General features: G+C 42.6%; 2 protein-coding genes and 1 long non-coding RNA gene across 4 annotated transcripts; 2 read left to right on the forward strand and 1 right to left on the reverse strand.

Annotated features, from left to right (window-relative positions):
* The first annotated feature begins 312 nt into the window (after positions 1-312).
* Positions 313-2,447, forward strand: LOC100281373 (uncharacterized). 2 transcript variants are annotated; one of them, NM_001411596.1, is made up of 5 exons: positions 313-641; positions 750-968; positions 1,053-1,201; positions 1,318-1,597; positions 1,682-2,447. In NM_001411596.1, exons 1-5 carry the CDS (start codon positions 368-370, stop codon positions 1,951-1,953), a joined length of 1,194 nt encoding a protein of 397 aa, NP_001398525.1. In that variant the 5' UTR covers positions 313-367; the 3' UTR covers positions 1,954-2,447. The 2 variants fall into 2 exon arrangements, with proteins under 2 accessions (NP_001398525.1, NP_001398526.1); NM_001411597.1 differs by having other exon boundaries at positions 1,318-2,447.
* Positions 2,448-4,040: 1,593 nt separating this feature from the next.
* On the reverse strand, positions 4,041-4,671 carry LOC103626246 (uncharacterized). The gene is made up of 4 exons (XR_552793.2): positions 4,561-4,671; positions 4,403-4,463; positions 4,240-4,283; positions 4,041-4,160 (listed from the first exon to the last, which is right to left on the reverse strand). It is a non-coding gene; the product is annotated as an uncharacterized lncRNA (long non-coding RNA).
* An 11,352-nt stretch (positions 4,672-16,023) lies between these two features.
* On the forward strand, positions 16,024-17,635 carry LOC109939463 (translation initiation factor IF-2-like). Its single transcript, XM_020537648.2, has one exon. It carries the CDS (start codon positions 16,112-16,114, stop codon positions 16,730-16,732), a length of 621 nt encoding a protein of 206 aa, XP_020393237.1. The 5' UTR covers positions 16,024-16,111; the 3' UTR covers positions 16,733-17,635.
* Positions 17,636-18,130: the final 495 nt, after the last annotated feature.

Here is an 18,130-nt window from a genome sequence, read left to right on the forward strand (position 1 = left end):
TAACCGTGGGCACACCGAGACCATAGCGTCGTTCATGACCTTTTATCAAAGCTGAAATGTTTTCCTGTTGGTTCCTGTGTTCAAAGCAACGAAACACGCGATCAAATATGGCAGATCAACTGCGACTTCGCTGCTTGAAGAGACTCATTTCATATCATTTACTACTCCCGGAAGAACTCGCGAGGAATTTCCATAGCTTTCCCCAATTTCCTCGTGTCACACGTGACACGACAAGCATCGCGTCACGCCTCTCCTGGACCAACGCCACCCCTGCGACCATTATAAATAAAATAGTCCTCCTGTCCTGCGACTGCGAATGAACCACACCACACGGCTCACTGGCTCAGGTCGGCCACACCAGAAAAGCATGCGAACTGAAATGGCGCCATGTTCGCCTCTCCTCCTGGCCGTGGCGCTCCTATGCGCCGCCGCCGCCGCCGCCGCGGCAGGCGGATTCGGTGGCCCCACGGCGCGGTACGATCGCGTATTCAGCTTTGGCGACTCGCTCACTGACACCGGGAACGCGCTGCACCTCGCAGCAACCGCCGGCGGGCCCGCGAGCCGGCCACCGTACGGCGAGACCTTCTTCCGTCGCGCCACCGGCCGCGCGTCCGACGGCCGCCTCGTCATCGACTTCATCGGTGAGCATCGAGCCACCGCCGCATGCGTCCGCACGGCCTATTTCCATGTGATGATCTGAGCGGCCAAAGTAACCATGTACCCCTGACGTTTTCCGTCTGCCGCCGCAGTCGAGGCGCTGGCCGTGCCGCAGCCGACGCCGTACCTCGCTGGCGCGACGGCGACGGGGGCGGATTTCCGCCGCGGCGTGAACTTCGCGTTCGGCGGGGCCACAGCGCTCGACCTGCACTTCTTCGTGAGCAGGGGACTGGGGTCGTTCGTGCCGGTTTCGCTTAGGAACCAGACCGTCTGGTTCCACAATGTTCTACGACTTCTTGGCTCAGCTCGCGGTATGCAAGCAACTGCTAAGCACCTGAGTTACTTTAGTGCTGTATATTCAAGTACAGTAGTTATCGATCGTCTTATGCTCGCAGAGCAGAGGAAGACCATGGCCACCTCCCTCTTCCTCGTCGGAGAGATCGGAGTCAACGACTACTTCATCGGCCTCAACGAGAACCGCACCGTGGGCGAGGTGCGGACCTTCGTGCCCCACGTCGTCGGTGCCATCCGTTCGGTCATCACTGTACGTTCTTCTCGCCTCCTACTCTGCTCAAGGTCGTTTTCTCTTCCGACCGCGTGGTCACACGTTTGGATGGCAATTGGCATGGCATACATTTTTACACGCCCGGTGCGGTACAGGACGTGATCTCCGCCGGAGCAGGCACGGTGGTGGTGCCGGGGATGATACCGCTGGGCTGCGAGCCGCAGCTGCTCACGCTCTACAGAGGCAGCGTCGACGCCGCCGGGTATGACCCGGAGTCCGGCTGCATCACGCGTCTCAACGACCTCGCCCAGCTGCACAACCGCGAGCTGCGCCGCATGCTCGCCGGCCTCCGACGAGCCCACCCCGGCACGGCCATCGTATACGCCGACCTCTACCGAGCAGTCACCGACATCGTCGTGTCGCCCCGCGCATACGGTGCGCACGCACGCACGCAGCCGCCGCACACAGTACTGACCATACAGATTCCAGTTTTCCCGATCGATTCTTCCTTCCTCGCAGGTTTCAGGCACATGCCGCTGGACGCGTGCTGCGGCGGCGGCGGCGCATACAACTACGACGACGCATCGTTCTGCGGCGCGGCGGGGACGGCGCCGTGCGCAGACCCGTCGGAGTATGTCTCCTGGGACGGGGTGCACTACACGGAGGCCGCCAACAGGCTCATCGCTTGCAGCGTGCTCGAGGGATCTCACTCTCACGCCGCCGACGCGCCCACGCTGTCGAATTCATCGGCCACAACGGAGGATTGGCTTCACAGGATCGGCTGCGTCTAGCAGCTAGCATTTTGTGTCTAGAGTCTAGACTGGACGACCAGAGTCGAGAGACATTTCAGTCGGGCCACGGCCATATTTTAGTTCTTTATTTAAGGAAACAGTATATTTTCATTCAATTGTCTGATGATGTAGTAAAACTAGTAACACGTATAGGGGTGGTCACAAATCAGGATCCAAATATTTTTTTCACAGTTCGTTTAAACCTTTAATTAATTTTAGTCCGGAAAGAAAAATAGAGTTCGATTCTAATCGGATCAAAATTATAAATTTTAGTATAAAATTTAGAGTTAATTACATTCTTAAATACGTACAAGAATATAGATCAGAGAAGGACATAATTAATAATTTAAAAATGGAATGGAATTAATTAGGGCAACTTCAGTGTTTAGTACACGGTGCTTTTATAAGATGGGACCTATGAAAGTAGAGCCACATATGTGAAAATTGCTTCGGTGTATAGTGTGCTTAGTAGCCATATAAATAAACTAGTTATGTGCCCGTGCGTTGCAACGGGAACATATAATAATATTGATAGCTTATGTACGTTGGAATGAGCATCGACATATATCTGACCGGATCTTCTTCTTCCTTGGGGATCTGGAGAAAAGCCTGTTCGGAAGCCAAACATGTTAAGACCTGATCATGTGCTGCCCTTGTGTCTCTGATCATCATCAGCACACTGTTCGACGCTTGTATGAGTCTTGTTAATTTGCATGCCTCATGCATAGTCTCTCAACCATCAATTCATTATGGTATACAGAATTTGTGTGAGTTGTGACAAACATTATCAAATTCATATAAATTATTTTAAAGAATCAATATAGAGTTTTATATGATAGAGAAATACATGTGGATTAAAAAATGCTAAACAAAAGATCTAAAATATAACAGTTCGATCAAGTTGCATAAGATGTACAATTTTCCAATTGCTTATGCATTTGGAAGTCCACCTTTCTATGTTATCTTTGCTATTTCTAACTTAATAGAATCCAAATAGTATTGAACACTAAGAAAACTACAAAATGAGATGGAGTTGTGTTGACTGAAAAACATATGTATGTAGCATTTGGAATAAAAAAATACACTTTAAGTATTCAAGTACCAGATAATGCCAGACAAGGGATTAATTCCACAGAGCAAAGTACAAAATCCATGACAAGATATTTCATAATAGATTTAAAAAAGGAAGGCTTTTGCTTAAATATGAGGCCTTAATCTCAAAATGTGTATATGTGATATTGAACGGGTCACCACCAATGCCTACACAAATTGACTGCCCCAAACCTACAGCTGTTATTTGAAACACTCGTCAACAGAAATGAGACATGCATTAACCAAACATAGTTAGGTGCTCGTGCGTTGCCACGACTCATAAATTATTAATCTTTATTTTTGCATAATTTTAGATTTTTACCGTTTAAATGTGGGAGAGGAGAGAGAGGTGAATGGAATAGTAGAGATAAGATTTATAAGAAATAGGGATCTGCACAAAGAACATAAACACAAATTAATTAGCATATTCTTTCCCCCTCAAGTTAAAATCATGCATCAATAGTACGGCAACAATACAAATCCGGTGTGCATACTACAGAATAGGAATGTAGGCATTACCTTAATTAAAAAAGTAATGTGCTAGTATTAGTAGTACCTTCTAGGGTTGAGTCTTCCTCAACACCCTTGTATGCCCAGTGACATGATGCAATGATGTTCTCAGACGCATATCTTGCGATATTTATTTATAACCAGTCAAAAACTCAGAGAGTAATCTTACTTTACGAAGGATTTAAAACTTAAAGAAAATTATGAAAATTATTGTATTAATCAACGAAAAAACACTCGATGCAACAACATACAAAGATCAATTAAATGCCCAAGCACAAAAAATCTGAATGTGAAGCAAAGCATATATACATACCTGGACATACAGTCTAGTTCTTGTCGCATGCTTCCCAGCTGGACACTTCTCCGACCATTCTCTGTGCTACCGAGCGAATAAAGGTATGAATAATTAACATTTAGCTTCTCTCTTTCTCTCTATCTATAGAAAACTCTTATTCTAGTTCCATATCATTATGTTTTTCTTCAGTGTGTCGATGTAACCGGCTACGCTGTCTCCATAGAAGTCGTCTTTAGTCGGCTAGATGATGCTAGCGTTCCAAACCGGGCAATTAGTGAACAAAACAGAGCATGCCCTAGCATCCAGGTTCCTATAGATTTCAAGATCATGACTGATGATGTGCAGTATTTGACGTACGTACATAGTGTAAAACAGTCTTCCTTGCGTACCAGTGGAAGTCGACGGTGTTCCCTCCTTTGTCGGAGTGAAGTGGCTATGGAGTACAGGTAGTAGTTGTGTTAGCAGTCAGTAGCATGAGCGATCAGCCACATTGTTGATCTGATCAAACACACCAAATAGAGCACATCAAACCTTGCTTGTGGTTTGTACTACCTAGTGTATGTCTCTGATGAAGTGCGAGAGGAACATGAGCGCTTGTGTTATATTATCTGCACTGCAGAAAAGCAACGTTCATGACTGTTAATGACAAATTGTCCAAAACTTTGCAGAATTGGAGCATGCACAAACGAGTAGCATAGTAGCGACATTACATTATGGGGGAGAAGATCTCCCATAGGTGGGGAGCTGGGAGGTACAGTTGTTGATGGCGCCCACGACGCACAGGCCCTTGACACCATCCTTGTCCTTGTAGTCCCCTGACGAAACAGAAAAAACGATGCATGACGACCATGAGCACAAGATTGCGTGTCAGATTCATCTTGGAACGAGGGGCGTGGTCGCTTATCGTCGTAGTTGTAGGTGAAGAGGAAGTAAGAAGAATTCGTTAATTACTGTTATAGAGAATAAAATGAAGTAGATGGCTTAATCTAGGCTGTCGAATGTCATTATCATAAGGCAATCCACTATGCTGCAAGCCCGGAACCTTTTATTCACGTAAAGTAAGCATGTGATGTGAACTCCGTCATGCTAGCTTCATACAAGTTACACACACTCAAAGAAGTTGCCAGGAAACCAACATTTTTGTCTCTTGTATCTAGTCTTGCACTGGTGGCAGCATTGGTTCCCCTCGCGCTCATACTCATAGCATGGGTGGCAGACAGGGAAGGCACACTCATTGCAGGCAATAAAGACATCGCCAGTGGCTGAAACACCTATAGAGTCACCACAAATCTGGCAGACCTGCCCATTCACACTCTTTGTGGGCTTAGCCTGCATTAGCGAGATAACGACAAAGTCAGCACACATGCAATCAGAAATTCAGCATTAGAGGACACCTCAGTGACTCATGCACTTTACTGGTGAGCAACAGACTGTAAAAATCAACCTGCGATCAAGTGTCTATTAGTCTTGAAGTCGAGGCTAAGATCAAAATGCCAGGAAGGTAATTTCGAATTTACATAAGATGAACTAATTCAATGGTGTAGTAGTCATAAACAAAGGCACGCTGCAGCAGGGCAAAGAAGGATCTAATTCACCGTCGGTCCATGGTAATTATGACAAGGAATTGTTGAGGCATGGGTAAACACATGGATCTAAACAATCTGAGGCTCCATTTCACTGGATCTCCAAGACAGCGAAACATGAACAATATATCATTACCTATTGCCGATTTGACAACTGTTCGAAGAATTGGACCGAGCACGAACAGTTTAGAAATTGCCAGGAGGACATGTCTGATCTGGTGACTTACACGGCGCAACGGAAGCATCGCTGAAATGGACAGGCAAAATCTACGAGCAGAGACACGCAGAAGCGGCCGCATTTGAGGGGCGAAACCCAAGCGTTAGACTAAAGACTAACACCTCGGCCCAGATCCAGCGACAGACGCGCGCGCACGACATGAGCCGCTAGAAACTGAATCTGAAGCAGGCAGCGAGGGCGGCACTGGATTGGCTGGATGTACCGGGTCTGGCGCATCGCCGTCATGGCGGATCATGACGAACTCGTTGCGGTTGTGCGAGCCCGCCACCATCCCCATTTTGATCAGCAAACCACACCAGCAAGCGCCCATGATAAGATGGGTCGCGGTCGGTTAGACCCATCGCTCCTGCGTCGGTTGGGAAATCAAAGTCGCGGTCGGATCTGGGCAAGCAGGGCGCGAATCCGGGCATGGCGGCGACAATGGCGAGGAGATCTGGGGAGGAGCGGGCGGGATCAAGGCGGTGGCGCTCGTGCCCCTCCGGTCTCGCTTTGGGCTGGTTCGGGGGCGGCTGCAGGGTTCCACAGGTCGCGCTAGGTGGGCGTGCGGCATGCGTCGGGCGGGCGGGATTGCGGCGTCTGGGCGGTAGGGCGGGCGAGAGGGCGGTTCACCATGGTCGCGACGGGATTTGCGGGCTTGCGGTGTGCGGGCGGGAGGACGGTTCGCCTTGGTCGCGGCGGGGTTTGCAGGTTTGCGGCGTGCGAGTGGGCGAGCATAGGGAGGCGGGGGCAGTCTACAGTAAGTTCTTAATAGTTAGTAGAGATTACTGTTTCTATATGCCTATATCAATCATAGCTGAATGCCCGTGCGTTGCAACAGGGATATATAATACCAGTATACTACGATAACTTATATACAAAATATGTGTTATACCGTTACGAGAAAATGTTTCATAATCAATTTGTGGTTTTGACCATACATAAATTTTGTTATTTATAATCTATCTGTTTCACCACTACATTGCAACCATTAGTATCATGCAGACTTCGATATATGTCACGATTTGCATGGTCTTATTATTGGAGAGCACGTTTCACACATACCGGAAGAAATTCCCTCGTACATCGTTAGTCATCGGACACATACCACCATACGCTTTTGCTTAAACAAAAAGGTAAGTTTGTGTGTTTGCAAGACTAATGGTCAAACATCGTATAACCATAAAGTTAGAATACTATATTAATATATTAAATAAATTAATCCAATAGACATAGATTAACCCAATTAACATAGGATAAATAAATATCTAATTATAAAAGTATGAAACACAGTATAATCAATGTTGTTACTGCGTAGTAAATATTCATACGAGACTAACACAACTGGAACGGTTCAATTTGGAATTAAAATGGGGAAGTTACGAATTTCCAAAGTTTCTATGTATTTGATATAGGATTAATTAGGAAATCAATTTTATTGTTGTTTTCATGACAAAACAGAGGTATTATGTGATAAAAAATAATATTATAGAATTATAGAAATTGGAATGAACTCATTTAGATTTAATATGAAATTTCCATGAATTGAATGGGTTTCTGCAATTATTTTTAAACTAAAAATCAATTTCTAAACTCTTTTTCCCTATTTTCTTTATTTCCTGGACTGCGTCCCAAATTCTAGAAAGATCAGGGGCCAAGCTATAAATGTTTTTCTAGACTTAGTGAGCATACAGAGTGGACAGCGGGTTAAACACAAAAGACGTCTTAGTTGAAGTTGTATGCAATCCAACATGAGTTGCATTGGCTAGAGGGTGGAAGGCTAGGCATTCTGCTTAATAGATCCAAGGTTCGATCCCTGAGTAGCCACGGTTTAATTTTTTTTTTCTGCGCACGGAATGGGAGAGGGCAGAACGGCAGAACGGCAGACTACTCTTACCTTCTTAATAAGTAGTATAGATTTGTTTCCATTCAGCATCCTCCTCTATTCATTTATTTATGTCTTTTCTCTTACATAGTGTTTAAAATAGTGTTAAATTGTTTATATCAGGTGCTCTACTTTTACAGCACGTGTGCTAACCTAGCACCTCTTCCAAGTTTCACTCTAATATACTATTGCACCTTTTCAACTTTCTCTCTCCTAGCACCATTAAAAGGGAACATACAAACGAGACTTTGGTGCACATATTAGATTTATGAGTCGTTGCATCTATAATGGACCATAGATCTAATATGTGCATTATATGCATCAAAGACTCAATTACACCTAATATGTCCCTTATTTAAAAACCTCAATGTACGACATATAGTTACATGCAAATACTATTTCTCATTACTATACTTTCTAATTTTGACTATAGTAACCATCACTGCTGCATAAATTATTTTTTATAAATAGAGGATTTTTTTCTAAAAGTGGATCAATCAAAAGTTACCTCTAATGTCGTCTCTAGATATTGGTTGGATTAGAGACATCTCTAAAGAGAAGTGTAATACAATAAATTTATATCTTTTTCATAGAAGGTTAGATTAAAATAAATTTTATATCAAATCGTATCCCAAAGAGAGGTCTACAACTCTATAGTTGATGACTTTACATTCCATTTGATATTCTTATATTTTGAAATTCAATATTTAAAAAAATCAAACGATTCGATGGAAAATAATCAAAAGAAAAGATACATATCTTGAAAGATCTAAAACATTGCCATAGACAATTTTCATTTATAATAATCTATGGTCCTCACATTTTGATATCCAAAAAATTCAAATGCCTTAGTCGGAGAAACAATAAAAAACAAAGTTGTAGATCTTGAGAGTTATATAACTTTTTATTTGATAATTTTATTTTATTTATACAACAAAATTATATATTTGACTTTATCACATTTTGGAATTTAAAGTTTTCAAACAACCTTGAATGGAGAAACAATCAAAACCAAAGTCGTTGTAATCGATGATATCTACAACTTTCTATTTGAAACTTTTATATTTAATTTTTTTAGGAACCAAAATTAATTTAATATCTAGTAAAGTTAATACAAAAAAAGAACTGTATCAACCCTTTAGTCACAAGTAATCATAGGGTGGAGTGGTTATGGGATATGCAAGACCAAAGGTCACATGTTCATGAGGTTGTCTGATGGCACCTTTTTAGATTAAAAGTTACTATTTTTTATCTGAATTATGATTTCTGGAAACAATTTATGAGGGAGGCTTTTGTTTTTCAGCAACAAGTAATCTATGTTGCTGAAATCCATTTGTAAGGCAGTTCTTGTTTCGAACCGTTTGTAGAAATTAATTTCTAAGGGAGACTGAACAATGGTCTCTACATATCGATAATTTGTAAAGACACTACCGGATATAGTTGCTTTGTCGTGTGCTTCAGGCATTCGGCAAAGCCCAGAAAACACTCGGCAAACTTTTTACCAAGTGTGACTCAACAATGAGGTCTCGGTGAACTATACATCGACAACGGCTTCTTTGCCGAGTGTCACTTGACATTCAGCGCCGTGACGTTGATGGAGCCTTTGCCGAGGGTCTGCTGGACTAGCGCTCGACAAAGAAGACTCTGGTGGGCCCATTTGCTAGTCCCTTTGCCGAGTGCTCTGGGAGACACTCGGCAAAGGCTCCCTCTTTGCCGAGTGTCTGCTGGACTAGCGCTCGGCAAAGATGAGTCCCCTTTGCTGAGTGCAATAGGAGGTACTGGGCAGGGTTCTTCTTTGCCGAGTGCCAACCCTTTACCAAGTACCAGGGCCACAACACTTGGTTCCCAGATGTACCTTCTTTCGTCGAGAGCTTGACACTCGGCAAAGCCTCTTTTGCCGAGTGTCTTTCCATGCCGAGTGTTTTGCCCAAGGAAAATTAGGTCCGTGCCGAGAGTTTTACTTCACCGAGTGTGGCACTCGACAAAGCGTTGAGCACTCGGCAAAGAGACAGATTCCAGTAGTGAGATGGACAAGTAGCAGTGTACGTATGGTCCAAACCTAAAAGTACAAGTCAATATTTTTAGCTTTCAATTCTAGATTCTGCAAATAAAATACAGAGCTTAATCAGTTAGAAAGATGTTGTCGAAATTTCAAAGGTATCTTTTTTTCTTTTCAACCCCAATACAGATATGTAGGCCCACATATATTATTCTCACCATATAAGACATGTGCACATATATAGCCTTCCTATGTGATCATAGTACAATCAAATTATCAGAAGACATAAAAATATTTAAAAAAATTATAGATGTACATCATTATTTACTCTGTCAATATATCAAATTTTAAGTTCAAATTCATCTTATATGATGTGATATAAAGAAAAGAAAATTATATTTAATATGAAAGATTAAAAAATGATAGAATCTTATGTTATGTTTTTATATCTCATAACATAGGATAAATTAGAACTTAAATTTTGATATATTACTAAGTAAATAATGAAGTGCATTTATAAATGTTTTGATAACTTTTCATGTTTTTCGTAATTCAGTTGCAGGACAAGATTGATTGCCCATGAGTAGTGCCTCCTAGATATAAACAATGAACATGTACTACTATTTAGATCGGCAAAGTTACATATGCCTCATTCTGGACGAGCATTATATCGCCTATGAGTGAAGAATGAATATTGTTTCTTTTCCTCCTAGAATAAATCCATAAAATTAAAAATATACTCAGGTCAAAATATAAGAGTTGAACCCAAGGTACAAGTTCCACCACAAATAACATAACCAATCAATCAGTTCGCAAAATCCAAAGGTATATATAGGATGGTTTACTTTTCTTTAAGGAGTCCAAAATGCTGGCAGCTATTTACATATATTTTACAATTCTAGGTGGCAAGTGCTCAAAAACTGATATGCATACAGAAAATCACAGAATGAGAGTCTTTAGAGTAATTCTAGAAGGCTCTTTATATGTTCTCTCGTAATGATAGGAATAGAATTCTTGTGAAACAAATCCTCGGCAACAGCTTATTCAACTAGATCTCAAAATATTTATATCTTATATTTTCTCGTTTCTCGCTCTATGAAGATGGAGAGCAGAATCTGCTAATAAGATACCAAATACTAGCTCCGTTTTCGAACATTTAGCGTCGGTAGTTCATTTTTTAACTAAAACACGATAAAAAAGAACGGAAGAAGTAAGATATAAAGAAATTGTGTTGCGGGGTGAAAAAACATATAAAGAGCGATTTTTATTGGCGTGGCTTTCAAGTTGAGAGTTTAGAGGGTGGGTTTAAGAAAACAAACTATTGGAGATTCGTTCTAAAATTTCCAAAGAAAAAGCACAAAGTATTTTTGACAACGATATATGTTGATACTTTTGTTATGAACCGACTGCAGGACAAAGATATGTTAGTACGCAAATTCTAAAAAAAAGAGTCTATAAGATATTTTTTGTCGAGATGATGAAATTTATCGTTTATTTGTTAATGATAATATGCTTTGTCTTGAAAAATTAACGATTAGGTTCAACAAGTTAAATCGATAAAGAAAGAGGCCTTTGTAAATTTTAGTGTACGTTGAGTGCAGCAGAATAGGAGTTGGCTTTCGCCAGTTCTCACGACTGTGCCTAAAATAACAGCGGCGGCTAGCAACCAACATATTGAGCATTGGGCAAAGACCACTCGTGCTGAATACGTATTATATTATTGTTTTCTCTTTTTCATAAAAAAGAGATAAAGCACCACTTTTTATTTATGAATGTATGAAGTTAATAAATGCGCCACAGATGATTGCTAAAGAGGCTGCTTTTATGCACCATGACGCGCGCATGCTGCTGGCCTTTAGTGACAGGAAAATGTGTTAGGCAGCTCATTAGAATATATATAGTATGTAGTAAGCAGACAAAGGCGCAAAGCAGTCCCGGTGCAGTGGCTGGCTCTCTGTCGGATGTTCAGTTCAGGCATGTAGAGGAGGGTGTTTAAATCGTGTGTTGCGAAAAAGTTTGTATCAAGCTTGGCCGACGACTTGCATCCACGCAAAAGTTCGATTTTTTTTATAATTGTTGTACTACACAAGATATCATACGAATAAAGGATCATGGATCATTACTTCTAGACGTGCAGTGCAGTAGAAAAAGAGTGTGTCGTTGTAGAGGAAGAAGTTGTACATCTTCATGTACTAGCAGCAACAACATGTTTCCCCATATTCCTTAAGTTCGTTGTTGATTAACATCATAGCAGCAACAACAATGTCTCTATAGTATCCACATATAGAGTAATAAAATGTCTCGGCGATGGTGTACTAGCACCGCACGAACGATGAGAGATGGCGATAGGTTTAAGCGCCCACAATCCTAAAGAGAGAGACGACGACCTCTGACACACCATAGGCTTTGTATATATAGACCATTTCTAATATGCTTTTATCCTGGAGGAGCGTTAACATACTTATGGATCATGAATGTCTTTTGGGATATGCTCAATAATCTTCCACTTGCACTAGAGTCAATCATCTCTACAGCTATTTAAAACCCCTTAAGAGTGCAACAAGTTAGGTTCATGTGTAGACCACCATGGACGAAAACTATTGTCGATCCTTTAGTTGATAGTGTCACCTAGCAACACACATTGAATCATGTGTATACGTAAAGATCATATCAGTTGAACCTTGATATACATATGTCTTGATACTTTTGCCACACGATTGAACTCAAGGTGAGATTTGTACTACCCTTACAATAGCTCTACATTTCACGCAATTTTATAGTAGACTATAAGTTATGACTAATTCTTTAGTCACATCATGGTTAACTCTTTAATCATATTGGTATGGCCATGCACTTTCATACCACATCAATGAACTTAGAAATATCTCTCATTATATAGGAGGAACAAATTCTATCTTGATCCGCTCGTATCTCATCTTATATTTTCATGGTATATTAGAAAACTAATTTTGTAACTAACTAGTGATGGAATAGTGTTCGACAGGCCCAAAGTGCATCACAGCACATAGTGAGGAAAAAAATGATGATCTCAGATATAAGGATCCAGCATGTATACAACTTAAAAACACTTGATGGCATATATTTAACATAACAATCCCAACAACGTCTTAGAATGGGATCAGTCAACACCATGAACTTTATTTTATGTCCACATTATTGATTTGATATCTTTATATAAATGATCTATGAAGTATGATCATCAATCAATACATATGCTAGTCTATAAATACATTATTATCCCACATAATGGAATAAGACCAAAGATAGTTTGAATAATATAATAAAACATAGAGCTTCAGAAACAAGTCATGTACTTGTTAATCAATGTAATATTGATAAGTTAAGTTACTGGATAACACTTTGTTCAACACTCATAAACATGATATGTTATATTATCTTTCACTTATACTATAGTCAATCATATAGGATCACTATGGGTTGAAACATTTTCATGCGAATTTCTTCAAGTTGTGCCTGCTCCCACTAACTCATTCTGAGAGAAACTATTTTTCCAAAAAGACACCATTCCGAGGCAACAAACACTTTGCTTTCTTTTCAGTTATAGAAATAATATCCTTTAGTTTCCCTAGTATATCCTAAAAACACATTAAATTTGGAGTGGAGTTTATGAGACGTAAATTGTTTCACATAAATCTTGCAACCCATATATTAAGGAAAGATAGCCACAATATTTCCTAGTCCAAATCTCATATTGGTTCATGTGTGTACGAGAAATATAGAGAGCGGCCTATGAAATTGAACTCACTTTACGGTTCATCCGATCGGATGAATACCAACAATCAAGTTTTTGGGGAGCATCTCAATGCTCTACTGCTTGATCTTTTTCCCTCTACTGCCTAATGATTCTGTGAGTTCTTCCTAATACTTTTCGATTGTCTCTGATGGTGATGCTCATCACTACTACCTTTTCTGTAGTGGGATGGCTACACCAACAAACATGTCGATTAGCAGAAACGGCTCTACTTGGGTATGCTAATGTAGAAAAATTCGCTTTCTTTTTTCCTACATTTTATTATTATAATACTCGTTAATCTCACATACACCTTTCTAATGTTACATAGATGTTGTAATATTTTTTTAGATTAGATTAGTACAAAATTTTCCTAAACTTCTAAATAAATATGAGGCAATCTAATTTGGGGTAAGCTTATTTTTTAAGATAATAGAAAGAAATATCTAACTTCATCCTTCAATGAGAGAGAAATCATAACAACTTAGGGCATGTTTATTTTCTTCTAGGATTATATAACTAGCTTATTTTATATAGATGATATAATCTGGATTATATAATCTATTTAATATAATCTTATTTGGTGGGTAAATATTCACCAAGTTTTAAAGATAGTGGGTAAAAACTCACAAAATCTAAGATTAGCACCTAATTACCTGATTATGGATTATTATAATCTAGGTAGCTAGATTGTATAATTCATCCTAATAATATATGTTGTTTGTTTGTCTCTTAACTTATTTAAGCTAGATTATATAATCTAAATGGCAAACAAACATGGCTTATATCTCAAAGCATAAAACAACCGGAAGGAGTTTGAGACAAGTATAACTCAAAACCGGATTCTTGAAATAAAATGCTAATTGTTGATCTAATTTGGGATACGCCTATGGTTATTCATATGTATATGTATAATATGTATATGTCGTCAAATTTATCGTTGTACCCTCGTCCTCTTGGATTTAAATGCACCATTTTACCTGCTCTTGTGTGAAAGATGTCGATTGTATATACTGATTCCACGGTGCTTAACTGCTTATATAATTGGTAAATTAACTAACATCGTTCACATATGATGCGAGCTATATTAATTGCATCTCAAAAGCAAATACTACCGTCTCCTCCGTGCTACTGGCTTCATTGTCAGCAAGATCTCCTGTGAGAGAAGATAAGTTTGAGAGGGTGTTTGATCCTATCTGGATCAGATAAAAGAATCTGAAGATGGTCTAAATACCCTAGGTTATTAGTTTGATTATGACAACCAAACAACCTGATTATAATAATCATGTAATCTTTCTCTAAACGTGTGTATCACAACTCAAATATTTATTGATTACAAATTAAATATGGCAGGTGCGCGCACATGTGCAAAACTGTACACTAACACAGACACAGTGTTTTATTTCAACGATGATGCCTAGTGATACTACCCGACAAAGATCTAGAAAAACAAGTTAGATTGTAAGTCTCTCGTTATCTTTTTTATCTCCAGCTTTTTTAAATCTTTCATCCTTCTAGTGTGGTGGTAGTAAAAACTTGAATACATCCTGTTCCGATGCTAGATGGGCGAGTGTCAAAACTTTCACAATACATCTCATTTCACTTCAATTCCTTTCATTACTAGAGTATCCAAACTAAGTCTTAGAATATCTACGTCTAAAAAATCGATGACTAACATGCAAAGAACTAGATGATGAAACGACTAGGACAGTCACGGAGACACCCACGCTACAATAGAAGATACAGGAGGATCAAAAGCAGAAGGGATGATGGTCTGGACAGCCAAAAGTGTCTCATTATCTACGGAAAAAGTTGGAGGTCTGGTTCGATGCACAGGACTCCACATGCCTCGTGCGTGATTGGAATGCAACGCATAATGACCGTTGCGGCTGATAGTCCCGAGGGTTGTGCCGCTGTGCATCAAGCTTTTCCAACTTTTTTCCAACAGATTATTTCAATCTAAGGAATTTTACATTTCTGACCTTAGTTTGGCCACAACATTCATTTTTACCATTAGTTTCAAGCGTTCCTTAATTGTACCCTTTATGTTCAAATTCGTTCTCAGTTCTGCCACTCTGTGAAGCTGTCGTTGCTCTGTCTCCCGTTACCGACATGTGGGCCCCACCCCACACCATGGGACCCACTTGTCATTGATGAGCGTTGTGGCTAGCTACCCTGTCTTTGCCGAGGCCACCGCCCCGCACGGGTAGATTTCTCCCCCACTCTTACCTTCTCGTCGTCGCCGCCTACTGTTCTCCCTCGCCGCGCAATGGCGGCAGCCTGAACTGCGGTCCACCATTCTATCTCCTCCGTCTGTCCCGTTGTTTCTCCTCCACGCTAGGTGCTGGACGTACACCGACGTTCACGAAGCGTACCGGAGCGCTCTACCGCCGTCGTTGAAGGAGACCCCTCACGCGCGAACGAGTAAGATCCTCTCCCCAACTGACATCTTCTCCCCTACGCCATGCCGCACCACTTCGGGTTGCCTCTGCGTATACCAGATCTATCGCGCTTTCGTCTAGGTTTAGGGGTGTCATCTCCCGGTCGTCCGCACGCATAACCGATGGTGTCCAATGGAGGTGACGTGGACCCACTGACCCTGGATCCTCGCTCGTACCCGAGGGTCGACTTCGCTGTGTACCCCACCGCTGGCTCCGAAACGAGAGGCATGCACTGCATGGTGAGTCGCTCCAGTCCCAATTGGACTTCCAGCATGGCCACCAGCGACACACTTCTGGCACGGCCAACAACTAGTCCTGAAAGTTTGGGCCGTGCCTAAAGGGCCGGCCCGAGCACGGCCCGTGAAAAATGGAAAAAGGCCCGGCCCGACACGACTGGTTTAAATTCGGGCTAGCACGGCACGAATCGCGGGCTGGGCCGTGCTCTAAATTTGAGCCCGTCGTGCTACCAGGCCCGACACGTTGTTGTGGGCCGTGCTCGTGCTGGCCCGGCACGGAAACATCCCGGTCCAGCGTCGGCCGCCATTTAATTAGGTTTAGTCGTTTCCCCAGACGTCCGCCCGTCTCCGATTCTCTCCTCGACTCCCCAGGCGTCGGCCGCCGCCAGCCCATCCATTCGTCTTCTCCCCAGGCGCGGCGTCCAGCTCCCCAGGCGCGGCGTCCAGACTCCAGCGGTCCTGCGGCCACGCGCCATGCGGCCATCTCCCCGGCGTGGCGTCCAGACTCCAGCGGTCCTGCGGCCACGCGCCATGCGGCCATCTCCTTAGGCGTGACGCCCAGCGGCCAGCGGCCACGCGCCCACGCCCAGCGGCCATCCAGCGGTCCTGCGGCCACGATGCCATGCATGCCAGCGGCCAGACAGGCGCCCAGCGGCCAATCCATCTCCCCAAGCGCCATCTCCGGATCTCCCGAGGCGCCAGCCCAGCGGCCATCTCCTGATCTCCCCACGGCGACCGAGATACAAACTTAATTGCGTGCCGTGCCTGGGCCAGCACGGCCCAACGGAAGCCCGCCGTGCTTTAGGGCCGTGCTGGGCCTTATTTCTACTCACGAGGCCCAGTAAGGCACGGCCCGATTCTATTTCGTGCTAGATAGGCCCGACTAACTGAGGCCCGAAGCACGATGGGCTCGTGCCGGGCCGGCACGGCACGGTCCAAGTTGCAGCACTACCAACAACTCCACTGCCAGTTCGGGCACGGTGAAAGGGAAATGTGCCTTTGCGCCATTTCTGTATTGTTTTGGTGTTTAAATGCTCAACACATATTGTTTTCATCTAATACGAGCTCAGAGTTAAAGAGAAGCAAATTGGATAAACAAAGGTATGACTCTAGCACTTAGTAAATTGTTTTTTGGTACTAACTATATTCTATTAAGTGCTAGGAAACTTCTCAAAGTGAGAGAAATCGAATTGGAAAAGTTTGGCTAAGGCAAGCCAAACTTGCACCAACCTACGGTGCACCGGACAATGTCCGGTGCCTAGGCTGGCATCCCAGTGAACTGACCGCTCTCGGAAAAAGCTGAGGGCGCCGCGACTAAAATTCACCGGACTGTTTGGTGTGCCAGTCGCGTGCCCAGCCAACGATCGGCTGCGTGATCAACGGGAGACACGTGGACTTTACCAATGGTCACCAGACCGCACCGGACTTTCTGGTGTGCCGTGGGGCCGGTGGATGCAACAGTCGGCTTCGCCAAACAAGGAAGGGCATCGCGCGCTGTTCACTGTCTGGTGGTGCACCGGATAGAAGGCAAATTGGATTTTTTTTGTTGTTTTCGCTTGTCCTCTGGCACACTTGTGGGCATACAATTATTATTGATGTTTCACGAGAAAATCTAACTTCCCCCTTTTTCCATTTTTTATGAATTAATTGAATTATCTTGCTCTCAGTGCAAAAAAAAGAAAAATACCAAATGAGGTCCGAAAGGTGTGAAACTTGGCATGGTGTCATAATACCATGATTGTAGCCCTACAAAAATGTGAACCCAAGGTTTTGAGGAATTTGGAGAGAAAGTGTCCACAAGTAGCACACATCGGAGTAGAGTTTTATGAACTTTGAAGCCCAACAACTCACCTCCTTGGCATGTCGACACATTTTTTGTCGTTTTCGCTTGTCCTTTGGCACACTTGTGGGAATAGAGTTATTATTGATGCTTCACGAGAAAATCTAATTTCCCCCCTTTTCCAATTTTCTACGAATTGATAGAATTATCTTGCTCTCGGTGCAAAGAAAAAGAAAAATACCAAACGGGGCCCGAAAGGCGTGAAACTTAGCATGGTGTCATAATACCATGATTGCAGCCCTACAAAAATGTGAACCCAAGGTTTCGAGGAATTTGGAGAGAAAGTGTTCACAAGTAGCACACATCGGAG

This window comes from Zea mays, chromosome 5 (assembly GCF_902167145.1).
Source record: "Zea mays cultivar B73 chromosome 5, Zm-B73-REFERENCE-NAM-5.0, whole genome shotgun sequence".
Taxonomy (NCBI): domain Eukaryota; kingdom Viridiplantae; phylum Streptophyta; class Magnoliopsida; order Poales; family Poaceae; genus Zea; species Zea mays.

Bases quoted from the DNA above. Each gene is read 5' to 3' on its own strand.
- LOC100281373 (NM_001411597.1), top strand. From the start codon at position 368: ATGCGAACTGAAATGGCGCCATGTTCGCCTCTCCTCCTGGCCGTGGCG. The intron at 642-749 runs GTGAGCATCGAG...CTGCCGCCGCAG, and splicing joins CCTCGTCATCGACTTCATCG to TCGAGGCGCTGGCCGTGCCG. The intron at 1,202-1,317 runs GTACGTTCTTCT...GGTGCGGTACAG, and splicing joins CCATCCGTTCGGTCATCACT to GACGTGATCTCCGCCGGAGC.
- LOC109939463 (XM_020537648.2), top strand. From the start codon at position 16,112: ATGGAAAAAGGCCCGGCCCGACACGACTGGTTTAAATTCGGGCTAGCA.